Raw genomic sequence first — 14739 nt, forward strand, 5'->3', positions numbered from 1 at the left:
CATCATGGAGTGTTGGGACTTTGGAAGCGCTCGTTGTAAATCACTCAACCGTCCTCCGTCTAAATGTCACATATAGTGCAGGAGGCAGCGACATGTTGTGTTATTGAAAACAAGCACTTCCAAACTCTGACATAATCAAATGCAGGGCATTTCTTGACGGAAAGTTATAGCTCATAACGTTTCTATGGTGGATTTTTATGAAACAAAAACTTTGCAGATATAAAGAGGATAATTCAAGCTTTTCGTACAGCTGCAATGTTGGTGAGTTTAACATTGTTTAATGCAATCAGACAGGACTTTAATGTTGGTGAGTTTAACATTGTTTAATGCAATCAGACAGGACTTTTCTAGGGGCACGGTGGCACAGTTGGTAGTGCTGTCGCCTCGCAGCTAGAAGGTCCTGGGTTCGATTCCCGCTCGGGGCGCTGTGGGTGCTGGCGGCGTGTTTCCTCCTCCGCGTCATCAGTGCCCATACCCGAAGGCGGGGTTGGCGAAAGGGCCTTTCTGTGTGGAGTTTGCATGTTTTCCCCGTGTCCCCTAGGGTAGGTACCCTCACAAAAAACATGCAGTAATCCTGGTCACTAAACTGCTTCCCCCTGGCCAGCCGGGGCGCCTGATGGAGGGGAAAGGAACTGGTTGGAATAACGTGTTCCTTCCACGCGCTACGTCCAACCAGGGAAACTCCCCCCTGTCGGGTGTAAAGGAGCAACTTGGACACTCAGGCATGAAGGAAGCATGAGTTCAAGTCCGTTGCTCTCCCCAGGTTGGCGGAGGGTGTGTAGAGCCCAGGATCACATTAGATGATTGACACAGGGGTGAAAAATGGGTTACAAAAAAAAGAAAAGACAGAGGATAATTCAAGCTTTTGGTACAGCTGCAATGTTGAGTTTAACATTGTTTAATGCAATCAGACGGGACTTTTCTGTGTGGATGAATGGGCTGGCAAGGCCAGAAAGTAGTTCATTTTCCTCATAGACATTTCAAAAAGTATTTATTTAACCCATTCTGACCTGAGATCAGATTCATACGAGGTTTCCACGGGACACACACTGGTCTGATTAACCCATTCTGACCTGAGATCAGATTCTAAAAATGTCAGTCGTTCTTCGAATTTTTCAAAAATAGCAGACCTACAAGCTCGTATCGCGCCACTCGGTGGCGCGATATGAGCTTGTAGATCTGCTATTTTTCAATAGCTAAAGCATAACATGATGCCAACACCAAAATGGGTGCCCGGTCAGAATGGGTTAAAGACCTTTTAAGCCTCGTACATATTTTAGAGAGGGGTGAAACAACTGCTTAAATCAGGCTTAAATTGCATATTTAGTCAGCCTGCCATGCGCGGACAGACAGGGGGTCATTTCCTGCTCAGAGGATATGAAAACAGTGACACATGGGCTGAGGGCTCCTTTTATAGGTGGAGGACTCCAATAGAGCGTCGCAGTCCCTCCCCCTTTCAGAACCACGAGTGGCCCAGGAAATTAATCGCAATGCATTTTTCCCATAGGCTTTTCTTAACCCATTCTGACCTGAGATCAGATTCATACGAGGTTTCCACTGGACACACACTGGTCTGATTAACCCATTCTGACCTGAGATCAGATTCTAAAAATGTCAGTCGATTTTTCAAAAATTGCAGACCTACAAGCTCATAGCGCGCCACTCGGTGGCGCGCTATGAGCTTGTAGATCTGCTATTTTTCAATAGCTAAAGCATAACATGATGCTAACACCAAAATGGGTTCCCGTTCAGAATGGGTTAAAGTATTTATTTAAAGACGGTTACGCCGCGGACAAAGCCAACTCGGATTGTGACAAATCATGACAATGAACACAATGTTTTGGGCCGATCAAATAATTTATAATAATAATAAAACTTTATTTGTATAGCACCTTTCATGACATGAAATGCAGCTCAAAGTGCTTTACAGAAAAATGGAGAATAAAAGAAAAGCAAGGCAACGACATTAAAAACAAGCAGTAATGCAAATACAGTGAGGACATGAATAACAAAAATAAAAAATAAAAGATCAATTAAAAGCAATGTTGTAGAAGTGGGTCTTGAGCTGAGCTTTAAAAATGTCTACAGAGGCTGCCTGACGAAGGCACAGTATAAGAAGAAAAACAAAACAAATAGTGTTGTCTCCTGCCTTTATTTTCTTCTTTCTAATGATTTGATCGGCCCCAAAACATTGTGTTCATTGTCATGACATGGCTTTGTCCGCGGCGTAACCGTCTTTAAATAAATTCTTTAAGAAATGCCTATATGAGGAAAAATGCATTGCGATTCATTTCCTGGACCCACTCGTCGTTCTGAAAGGGGGCGGGACTGTGACGCTCTATTGGGTTGGGTTATACCACTTGCCAGGGTTACACGTGTTTGCCGGTGTAAGACATTATTATGAATGAAAATAGTGTAAAAAACTAATAGTTATAATTAATTGTATTAATGTATTAACCCATTCTGAACGGGAACCCATTTTGGAGTTAGCATCATGTTATGCTTTAGCTATTGAAAAATAGCAGATCTACAAGCTCATAGCGCGCCACCGAGTGGCGCGCTACGAGCTTGTAGGTCTGCTATTTTTGAAAAATCGAAGAACGACTGACATTTTTTTAAATCTGATCTCAGGTCAGAATGGGTTCATCAGACCAGTGTGTGTCCAGTGGAAACCTCGTATGAATCTGATCTCAGGTCAGAATGTGTTAAATAAGGTGTTAATGAACCCCCCTCTGAACCCCTCCAGGCCAGGAAGAGGAAGTACTTCAAGAAGCACGAGAAGCGCATGTCCAAAGAGGAGGAGCGCTCCGTCAAGGACGAGCTGCTGGGAGAGAAGCCCGAGGTGAAGCAGAAGTGGGCGAGCCGCCTGCTGGCCAAGCTGAGGAAGGACATCCGGCCCGAGTTCCGGGAGGACTTTGTGCTCAGCGTGACGGGGAAGAAGGCCCCGTGCTGCGTTCTGTCCAACCCCGACCAGAAGGGCAAGATGAGACGCATCGACTGTCTGAGGCAGGCGGACAAGGTCTGGAGGCTGGACCTGGTGATGGTCATCCTGTTTAAGGTAACTATTACTGTAACTATTACTGTAACTATTACTGTAACTATTACTATAACTATTACTGTAACTATTACTATAACTATTACTATAGACTGTCTGAGGCAGGCGGACAAGGTCTGGAGGCTGGACCTGGTGATGGTCATCCTGTTTAAGGTAACTATTACTGTAACTATTACTGTAACTATTACTGTAACTATTACTATAGACTGTCTGAGGCAGGCGGACAAGGTCTGGAGGCTGGACCTGGTGATGGTCATCCTCTTTAAGGTAACTATTACTGTAACTATTACTGTAACTATTACTGTAACTATTACTATAACTATTACTATAGACTGTCTGAGGCAGGCGGACAAGGTCTGGAGGCTGGACCTGGTGATGGTCATCCTCTTTAAGGTAACTATTACTGTAACTATTACTGTAACTATTACTGTAACTATTACTATAACCATTACTATAGACTGTCTGAGGCAAGCGGACAAGTTGTGGAGGCTGGACCTGGTGATGGTCATCCTGTTTAAGGTAACTGTTACTGTAACTATTACTGTAACTATTACTGTAACTATTACTGTAACTATTACTATAGACTGTCTGAGGCAGGCGGACAAGGTCTGGAGGCTGGACCTGGTGATGGTCATCCTGTTTAAGGTAACTATTACTGTAACTATTACTGTAACTATTACTATAACTATTACTGTAACTATTACTATAACTATTACTATAGACTGTCTGAGGCAGGCCGACAAGGTCTGGAGGCTGGACCTGGTGATGGTCATCCTCTTTAAGGTGAGACACCCCAGGTGAAATCATGATTTTTTTTTTTTTTTTTTTTTTGCTATTTTGCTTCCTAAACATGTTTTCTTTCATTAGAAATACAGATTTAGATGTTTAGTTGGATAGTTTATTTTAGCCAATGACAGCTAGTTTTTCTGGGTGAAAAGCCACCATCTCTATTTTCATGATTGGTTGTTGGTACAAAGGAAGTGACCATATTTAGATCAGACCACAGTCAGCTCGAGGTCCAGACCTTTCCAATGATATATGCCATTATATGTTGTTGCCAAGGTTTGGATGAGATATTTTGTCTCAAAATAGTGGCTTCAAATAAAACGTTTTGGAATTTTACAATACAAATCTTTAAAGGCCGTTTTCTCAAAATGAGTTTTCCTCATACTTGGGACAAAGAATCTCCACTTCAGTTGAACTCACATACACCAAACGTTCCAGTCTTATTCATAACTATATTCCGCAGACATTTACACATGGATTTGTTGATATATCATTCACAGCCTGATTTACATCACATTTTATACCAGAAAAATGCCGAAAATTGGGTTTTTTATGCCTGTTGACACTATTTTCTGATTTGTGGAGTGATAATTAGAGATATCAAAAATCCCATGTGTAATTTTCTTTGGCTCTAATGTATCAACATAATGAAATGATAATTTTGTACCTGGCTTTATCCGATCTTCAGATTTATCGTCCCGAAATGTATGCAAATTAGCGCATATTATAATGCCTAATTTGCATATTTAAACATATAATTTCAGAAAACTTGTAATACAAAAAATCTTAGTTTTAATATAAGTAATCAACTGGAGAAGTTTCATTGTGATAGCTATTATTTAACTTTTTTTCCCTATTCACCTGGGGTGTCTCGCCTTAAGGTAACTATTACTGTAACTATTACTGTAACTATTACTGTAACTATTACTATAACTATTACTATAGACTGTCTGAGGCAGGCCGACAAGGTCTGGAGGCTGGACCTGGTGATGGTCATCCTGTTTAAGGTAACTGTTATGAAACACTGTTCTACGTATTGGACCCTCGTCTGGTTCTGGTGTGTGACGTGACGACCCGGTTGGCTTTTCCATGGTTCGGCGGCGGACAGACAGACAGGCCGGCCCGGGAGAAGAGATTAACATGACACGGAGACATGGTCACATTGAAACGTTCACAAGGTTTTATTACTCATGCAGCAGCATATATATCGTGGATACTTCATGTCCTAATGACGTCACTGACTAGACATCACAAAGCACTGCCTGCAGCACGGCCTGCAGCGTGCTCTAACACAGCTAAACTATGTTACAGTTCAGGCAGTGCACCATACATATAAGTACATCACGTACAAGTACCAAGTATCAGTAGACAGCATGTTGTATTATATATCACAACAGTAACTATAAAGTAACTATTACTGTCTGAGGCAGGCCGACAAGACGCACACCCCAAAACACTCTCATTCCACAGTTTTTATTGTCGATTGTTGATATTATTGATTTATTGATTCCTTCGTCTTAGTATTTCCCCTGATAAAGTAGTTTGTATTTGTTTTCTCATGCCAACCATGTAATAGACATTTGATACAGAAACTGTAGAAAAATACACACATCACTTCGTGGAGGTGCTGGGTTCCAAAAGTAACATATGAAAAGAGAAGGGAACCCGCACACTCGTATGCTCCAAAAGATAACTTTTATTGAAGACGTTTCGAGCCAAGGCTCTTCATCTGGTCAAACTCTTTAAACGTCGTCAATAAAAGTTATCTTTTGGAGCATACGAGTGTGCGGGTTCCCTTCTCTTTTCATAGACATTTGATATACCTGCATTGCTGCATGTTTATCTGTTGGTCTTGATCAAGTAGCCAAACCACCAGAGTTTAATAAGCTACTGTAGTGTAGTCACTATTCATTGATTCACTGGCACACCAAAATAACTGCATCCATTTGAAAATAAATATCACTGTTCTCAGGTCGAATATTGATATGCAATTAAAATGTGATTCATTTAGATTAATTAATTACAAAGCCTCTGATTAATTCGATTAACATTTTTAACCAAGCCCTATTTTTCATCTGGGAGCATTTTGACTGAATCAGTGTATTTATCTACAGAAGAAATATGAAGCCAGACACATAATGTACTGCATGTATTCAATACATTACAGTACATTCTTTGTTTGGCTTAATTGTATTTCTATTACAATAGGAATACAGTTATTAATTTGCCCCGGGACTGTATACATTTACTTTGGGACGGTTCAAATTGTATTTTGGGACGTTGGTGAAAAAAGTTAGTCTGGTGTGTGTGTGTGTGTGTGTGTGTGTGTGTGTGTGTGTGTGTGTGTGTGTGTGTGTGTGTGTGTGTGTGTGTGTGTGTGTGTGTGTGTGTGTGTGTGTGTGTGTGTGTGTGTGTGTGTGTGTGTGTGTGTGTGTGTGTGTGTGTGTGTGTGTGTGTGTGTGTGTGTGTGTGTGTGTGTGTGTGTGTGTGTGTGTGTGTGTGTGTGTGTGTGTGTGTGTGTGTGTGTGTGTGTGTGTGTGTGTGTGTGTGACTGCGTGTGACTGCGTGTGACTGCGTGTGCGCTCTGCTGCGCTGCGGAGGAAAAGAACATTAAAACTGAAAGCGTGTGTTTGGGCTGACCTAGGATCAGTTCAGTGTTGCAGCGACATCAACGGCTGTGTTACTCGTGTGATGATTAATGCTGGTTCAGGATCAGCAGCGCCAGACTGTAATACAGTAACCACACAATGCAAAAGCCCCGTCCTGTGGCTTCGCTCCAGATGATTCGAATTATTATGATGATTGTGTGTAAAAAAAGTGAAGAGATCTATTCTCAACCCATGGTTGAGAATACCTTAACCCACTTTGGTGTTTTAAACATTGTTATAATTTAGCTATTGGAAAATAGCAGACCTACAGTGGGGTTCCCTTGGTTTATGCCGGCCCAGTACCCATAGTTACCTCTAGGTATTTAAAAGTACCTGGGTACCTATGGAAGTCACACCTCTTATGGGTGTGGTTTAGTCTTAAGGGGAGTTTTCTTTTCACCTACTGTGTAATATAATAAACAGACAGTAGGTGGCAGTAGGGCAGTAGGACAGAGGCCAGTGCAGTATTCAGCTTGCAAATTTAATGAAAATTTGAAGGGATGTGCCAGGGACCCCCCATTTTGGGGGATGTGCCGGGGACCCCCATTTGGGGGGGTGTGCCGGGGACCCCCGTTTGGGGGGATGTGCTGGGGACCCCCCGTTTGGGGAGATGTGCCGGGGACCCCCGTTTGGGGAGATGTGCCGGGGACCCCCATTTGAGAGGATATGCCAGGGACCCCATAAGAGAAGGTTTTTACAGCTATAGCAGTGACTCTAAACCCGTGTAATTTCAAGGACCCCCAGTTTGACATGCATTAGTCTATCTATGTAGTATGGAGGGGGGGTCCCTGGCGTGTCTCTTCGGGTGGGGGTCCCTGGCGTGTCACCCCCCCACCCAACTATACAGCTTGCAAATTTAATGAAAATTTGAAGGGATGTGCCAGGGACCCCCGTTTGGGGGGATGTGCCGGGGACCCCCATTTGAGAGGATATGCCAGGGACCCCCATAAGAGAAGGTTTTTATTTTATTTTTTTATTAGTCTATGGAGGGGGGGTCCCTGGCGTGTCTAAATAAAATACACATTAACAACTATACACAATTTGGCCATTTTAAAATAGCGTGTGAGCTTGTGGATCTGCTATTTTCAAAATATTTTTATATATTTGAAAACTTGAAATGAGACAGAAAATCTAAATTAAATTAAATTCAAAGGAGCTTTATATATATATAATATATATATTTATATATGTGTGTGTGTGTGTGTGTGTGTGTGTGTGTGTGTGTGTGTGTGTGTGTGTGTGTGTGTGTGTGTGTGTGTGTGCGTGTGCGTGTGTGTGTGTTACTGAAAAAAAGTAAAAAGACTTTTCACTACTATTGGTATGTCTGTAAATCTGTCCTTCCCTCCTAATTTGTTTACTCAAGATTCTTTTGAATTTCTAAATGCTTATTGTGCACTTTGAAAGGCTGGAAGGGCTTAGGGTTGACAACAGAGTACAGCATCTTGCAATGGGTCTGGTCCACAAGATTCGCTACACACCACCAAGATGTACTTTCTGTGCTTGTTTATTGCAAACTGTTAAATAACCGAGTCAATTAATCAATCAGTTATATACCCCATATTACAATAAAAAACTAAACTAAATGGAAAGTGGAAACTAATGATATATTCAAAACAAACAACCTAATGTTAGGGTTCATGTTGATTGATTTAATACTTTATGAACGGTATGCAGGGGGGGGAAGCACAGGAAAGCACCTACAGTTTCACATGAAGTACATTTCAGTTCAAACCAGACTCCTGTAGGCTACACTCTCAGAGATAAATGAGGATTCCATTGTATAACTCATTGATGGATTGACTACTTTATTTGTAAGAAACACGCACATAAAGTCAAGTTGAATACAAACAAGAGTATGATATAAAGCGATTGTGATAAAAGCGCTATATAAAAGCACAATTTACCATTTACCAAAAGGATTAACCCCAAGATATGGCCTGTTTCCATTGAGGTCCTGTGTATTCAATTAATCAAAACGTACAGCCCAGAAGTTCTGTACGGTTAGGACATGTAACTCAGTTTCCACTCCATTTTGTGTGCAGTGGATGCATAGTGTAGTCTGTCACTTCTGAACATTTTCATTCCCTTACAAATACCCCATATTACAATAAAAAATAACCTAAATGGAACATGAAAACTAATGATACATTCAAAACAAACAACATTGCGTTAGGGTTCATGTAATTGATTGATTGAATCCTTTAAGAACAGTGTGCAGGGAAAAAACATAGGAGAGCACAGTTTGAAGTGAATAACATTTCACCCTGGCTCCATTGTTTGTTTGGGACACCCTAAAGGCTAAAGGTGTTGGATGCGCCGTGGGGGGTGGGGTAATATGAACTGTCTTGCCAGGAAACTGTGAAGCATTTCAGCTCACATAATGTATTAAACTCCTGAACATCATTAAATATGAATTAAAATACTCTATATTCTCTTGCATCCAAAGAGCCTAAAGTATTACCGATTTCCAATACTTGGAATACTTCTACTTCTACTCCACATCTCAGAGGCAAATATTGTAATTTGGCAGGCAGGCAGACAGACAGACAGACAGACCCTGACTATCTATGCCACTATTTGTAATAGAGTACATTTAATAGAGTTAAATATCTATAAGGGTCCATTTGGTTAACAACTATCCATTTAGCTGGGGACCACTGTTTAGGCAGAGAGGGAGGGAGGGAGGGATGGAGGGAGGGAGAGAGAGATGGAGGGAGGGAGATAGATAGAGTTGCCAGGGACCCCCATTTGAAGAGATATGCCAGGGACCCCCATTTGAAAAAGATATGCCAGGGACCCCCATTTGAAAAAGATATGCCAGGGACCCCCATTTGAAAAAGATATGCCAGGGACCCCCATTTGAAAAGATATGCCAGGGACCCCCATTTGAAGAGATATGCCAGGGACCCCCATTTGAAAAAGATATGCCAGGGACCCCCATTTGAAGAGATATGCCAGGGACCCCCATTTGAAAAGATATGCCAGGGACCCCCATTTGAAGAGATATGCCAGGGACCCCCATTTGAAAAAGATATGCCAGGGACCCCCATTTGAAGAGATATGCCAGGGACCCCCATTTGAAAAAGATATGCCAGGGACCCCCATTTGAAAAAGATATGCCAGGGACCCCCATTTGAAGACATATGCCAGGGACCCCCATTTGAAAAATATATGCCAGGGACCCCCATTTGAAAAATATATGCCAGGGACCCCCATTTGAAGAGATATGCCAGGGACCCCCATTTGAAAAAGATATGCCAGGGACCCCCATTTGAAAAATATATGCCAGGGACCCCCATTTGAAGAGATATGCCAGGGACCCCCATTTGAAAAAGATATGCCAGGGACCCCCATTTGAAAAGATATGCCAGGGACCCCCATAAGAGAAGGTTTTTACAGCTATAGCAGTGACTCTCAACCCGTTTAATTTCAAGGACCCCCAGTTTGACATGCATTAGTCTATGGAGTATGGACCCCCATTTAATGGCATTTATATCTCTGGGACCCCCAATATTTATATTGTAACATCAATGATAATTTAACTTTAGAGTGTAGAAATGGAACCAAATGGACCCTAACCGCTTACTCAAGTAAATATTACTTGTAACAGTATGTATTTCAATATTACAGTATTGATACTTTAGTTTACAGTACAAATTGACTGCATATTGCTAGAAGCTACATATTAAGACTCAGTGCATGCAGCTCTGCTCATCATGGGCCGACGCCACCTGGTGGTTGAATAGCCACTCCACATATTAAAATAAACCTGTGGGTGTGGCTGAGAATCTGGGGGTGTGTCTGTGGGTGTGTCTAACATAAATACCCATAGGTACCCATCAATGTCATTTTGAGATTGAGGCACAGACGAATAGGACTGTACCGTACAAGCTCGTAGCGTGCCACCGAGTGGCACGCTACGAGCTTGTAGGTCTGTTTTGTTTTTGAAAAATCGTGAAAATATTTATTTCAGAAAATATTTTGAATATATATTTTTTATTTCGAGGTCAGGCCTATAAATAGGTTAACACAGGGAGGGCTACTGCAAGTGGACTAGGTACAGTATGTCCGCAGTGACTAAATGTGACTAAATGACTAAAACACGGTCCTTCCGGTTGTTTTTAGGATTGATTTTAAAATTATTTTACTTGTCTATAAAGCTCTCAATGGTCTCGCACCTTCCTACCTACATGACTGCCTGCCTAAATATGTCCCAAACCGCCCCCTAAGGTCTTCCACTGCTGGCCTGCTCGCTTTTCCTAAAAAAAATGGCAACTAAAAAATACGGGGAAGCAGCTTTTTGCTTCTACGGGCCGTCGGCATGGAACAAACTCCCACTGTACCTTCGTCAGGCAGCCTCTGTAGACATTTTTAAAGCTCAGCTCAAGACCCACTTCTACAACATTGCTTTTAATTGATCTTTTATTTTTTTTTGTTATTCATGTCCTCACTGTATTGCATTACTGCTTGTTTTTTAATGTCGTTGCCTTGCTTTTCTTTTATTCTCCATTGTTCTGTAAAGCACTTTGAGCTGCATTTCATGCCATGAAAGGTGCTATACAAATAAAGTTGTATTATTATTACTTCCTCAGGGCATCCCATTGGAGTCCACGGACGGGGAGCGTCTGGTGAAGTCTCCTCAGTGTGCCAACCCGGGCCTGTGTGTCCAGCCTCACCACATCGGGGTGTCTGTCAAGGAGCTGGACCTGTACCTCGCCTACTTCGTACACGCAGGTACGGAGACACACACACACACACACACACTGCGCTGCTGTCTGAACCGTGCAAATGCATCTCTTTTTGGTCTGAACTGACCGGAAGAAGCGTTGGTTTGAGTTTGAGGCGTTTTCCATGTCTGAGTGGTTCCGTCCACTAAGTGGCGCCGTCCACTCCAAGGTTACGGTTAGGGTTAACCCATGTCTGAGTGGTTCTGCCCACTCTGTCTGTCCGTATACGTCTCTTATGTCTGCTTGAGTCTATATGGAAATACTGATGGGTGTCACTGTTGAGCAGCCTAACGCAAAAACACATGCGCAACACACGCACGCATGCACGTACACGTACACATGCACACACGCACGCACGCACGCACACACACACACACTGCACTGGCTGCTTGTTACAATAATGTGTAATAAAACGTCTGGGTTTCCGAGGCTACAATATGTGTGGTATTGTTGCCTGAGTGTAGGAACCTTGGTTATTCAGGTGTGTGACGCATGCAGCGACTATTGTTAGTTTGTCGTGGAAATTAAGATATAAACATTTAATAATACTCCGTTATAGAGAGTATTTCCTCTAGGTTATACAGTCTGATATTATCTCTATCTGTCACACCCCTGTGGTGCTGTTTGGTCCCGTTTGTTTCACCATGTTACTGTCCCATTTGGTGAATGTCTTGAGGCTATACACTGACACGAAAACGCGTATTCAGGGCGGAGTCACCACCCCCGGGGTGTAAGTTGTAATTTGCTCTCGTTCACTGCGATGCAATTTGCGGCATTTCCAAAACAATATTGCGCAGAGTAGCGATTATTATCAAACGTATTTGCAATGCCATACGTTGAAAGATCTGTTGCCCGTGGACAAGGCACGTTACCTCCGCAAGTTAGATATTATTATCGGCATAGATGTTTGTCCGTATGGGATTAAGGATTGGAAAAAGGTGCATTGGCAGCCATAGAAAATTCTGCCCAGGGTAAAAAACCGGACGTGTCAGTGTATATGTCGGGGGTTTGGCTGTTGTGGGAGTGAGCTATAAAAGCTGTCGCCTTTGTGTGTCTCTGGGAGTCAGACTGGGGTTTCCATACATGAACAGGTCATGTACGTCTTTTCTTCTTACTCGAGTAAAATCCTTATACTTCACAACTCTGAATTCTTGTGTTGCCTCGTTATCATTATCATTATGAATTGTCTTTTTGAGCGTGTGTCCCACAGACCGCCTTTACAAGTTGCACTAGACTCTGAGACAATTTACAATTACAATTTACAATTTAGGCATTTAGCAGGCGCTCTTGATCCATTCTGAACGGGAACCCATTTTTGGTATTGGCATCATGTTATGCTTTAGCTACTGAAAAATAGCAGATCTACAAGCTCATAGCGCGCCACCGAGTGGCGCGCTACGAGCTTGTAGGTCTGCTATTTTTGAAAAATCGAAGAGCGAATGACATTTTTAGAATCTGATCTCAGGTCAGAATGGGCTAATCAGACCAGTGTGTGTCCAGTGGAAACCTCGTATGAATCTGATCTCAGGTCAGAATGGGTTAATCCAGAGCGATTTACATTAAGCAATAACAAAAAAAAGCATGATATACAGTTGTTGTGTGAATAAACTATATTCCCCCGGCTGGGCATGAATACATTAATTCTATGGTGATTCATGGTATAAAGGAAAATAAGCTACTTTTATGTTATGTTGGTTTTTAATTTTATATTTACATTAATTATACATGGGTGGCCAAACCTTGCACATCCCTGTTTGGTTCAGAAATGACTGAAATCATGTACAGTAGTGCATGGTTGTTTTGACTTTTGATTTTTCCATTTGTCTTTTCTTTTTTAATAATAATAATAATAAAACTTTATTAGTATAGCACCTTTCATGACATGAAATGCAGCTCAAAGTGCTTTACAGAAAAATGGAGAATAAAAGAAAAGCAAGGCAACAACATTATAAGAACAAGCAGTAATGCAATACAGTGGGACATATTTAGGCAGGCAGTCATGTAGGTAGGAAGGTGCGAGACCATTGAGGGGTTTATAAACAAGTAAAATAATTTAAAAATCAATCCTAAAAACAACCGGAAGCCAGTGCAGTGATGCCAAAACTGGAGTAATATGTTCTCTCATCTTAGTTCTAGTTTTAAGACGTTTCTGTGATAAACTGAGGTCTGTTTTGTGCTTAATCTGCTTTGAATTAGCAAAAAAAACATCATTAAAATAACGTTGATACAGAATTACAGATCGGCCTATCACAGTTGAACATTAATTGTCACGCAAATAATTGTGATTGTTTGGCTGAACATGAATCAGTAATAGTACAGTGGGTTGGCCTATAGTGCACAGTATGCAGATTTACTGAAATATTATGACATAATTATTCATTATTTTTTTATTCTTAAAAAAACTATACCTAAAACGACCCCCCCATGAAAAGGAAAATAATTGCAGATCTACACGCACGCGCGCGCACACACACACACACACGCACACGCACACACACACATTAAGTGTTTAATACTAGAGTGTATTCTTCGGACGTTCTGTAGGTTGGCCAATCAGAGGCAGGTGGGGGCGGGTCTAAGTCGCTTGAGTGGCAGCGCCCCTTCTGCACTTCCACTTGACTGACGCCTTGCTTGTACTTCAGCACGCACACACACACACACACACACACACACACACACACACACACACACACACACACACACACACACACACACACACACACAGAGTGGACATAAAGACTGACCCACTTCACTGAGCTCTTAAACTGATTTGTTTCGTCTCTTCTCTGTAAACCTGTTAGACCCTCTGTGTGTGTGTGCGTGTGTGTGTGTGTGTGTGTGTGTGTGTGTGTGTGTGTGTGTGCACGGCTGCATTTATTAACGGAGCGCAAGAAACTCTCCTCTCCTCTCCTCTCCTCTCCTCTCCTCTCCTCTCCTCTCCTCTCCTCTCCATCAGTCTTGTTACTGAAGGCAGAGAGCTACTTCACTTGGTGACCACTTGGCATTGCGTTGGCACCGCGTTGGCATCACGGGCACACACACACACACACACACACACACACACACACACAGCGAATGCCCGGTCTTTTTATACATGCAGCTCCAATCCCCCTGCCCCCCCCCCCCCCCCCCCCCCGTTGGTCCCAGCAGGAGCAACCAATAGTAAACAGTCGTTGTGGTGGAGGGTCCCTACAGCAACCCCCCCCCTCTACCCGTGGTTGTCATGCCAGCCATGCCCCCCCCCCCCCCCCCATGTTGGCACAACGATGCCAGCTCCCCCCCCCCCCCCCCCTCCCACACACACATAAAACGATGCCAGCTCCAAAATGCACCCCGGTGTTGGCAGAGGGTCAACGAAACGCACGACGAACAGCCATGTTGGCCAGAATCCTTTAGGCTGCTCATTTGGACAAACTGTAAAATAACCCATTATGGAGAATCTCTTTCAAATGTATACAAATATTTTGAAGATGAGTTAAACAACATGCAGATGAACAGAAACATGATGGAGTCTGGAAGCACA

General features: G+C 42.6%; 1 protein-coding gene across 1 annotated transcript in view; it reads left to right on the top strand.

The window, feature by feature from the left end:
• LOC308312122 (nuclear factor 1 A-type-like) overlaps positions 1-14210 on the top strand; it is a gene marked incomplete at its 3' end in the record, with an annotated part of 27178 nt that extends 12968 nt beyond the window's left edge. The window contains exons 3-5 of the mRNA XM_080794516.1: positions 2747-3058; positions 11082-11223; positions 14173-14210. Coding sequence (XP_080650642.1) covers positions 2747-3058; positions 11082-11223; positions 14173-14210 — 492 coding nt within the window. The remainder of the gene's footprint in view (positions 1-2746; positions 3059-11081; positions 11224-14172) is intronic.
• Between the last annotated feature and the right edge of the window lie 529 nt (positions 14211-14739).

Source organism: Protomyctophum bolini (assembly GCF_963924005.1).
Source record: "Protomyctophum bolini genome assembly, contig: SCAFFOLD_331, whole genome shotgun sequence".
In the NCBI taxonomy this organism is placed as follows: domain Eukaryota; kingdom Metazoa; phylum Chordata; class Actinopteri; order Myctophiformes; family Myctophidae; genus Protomyctophum; species Protomyctophum bolini.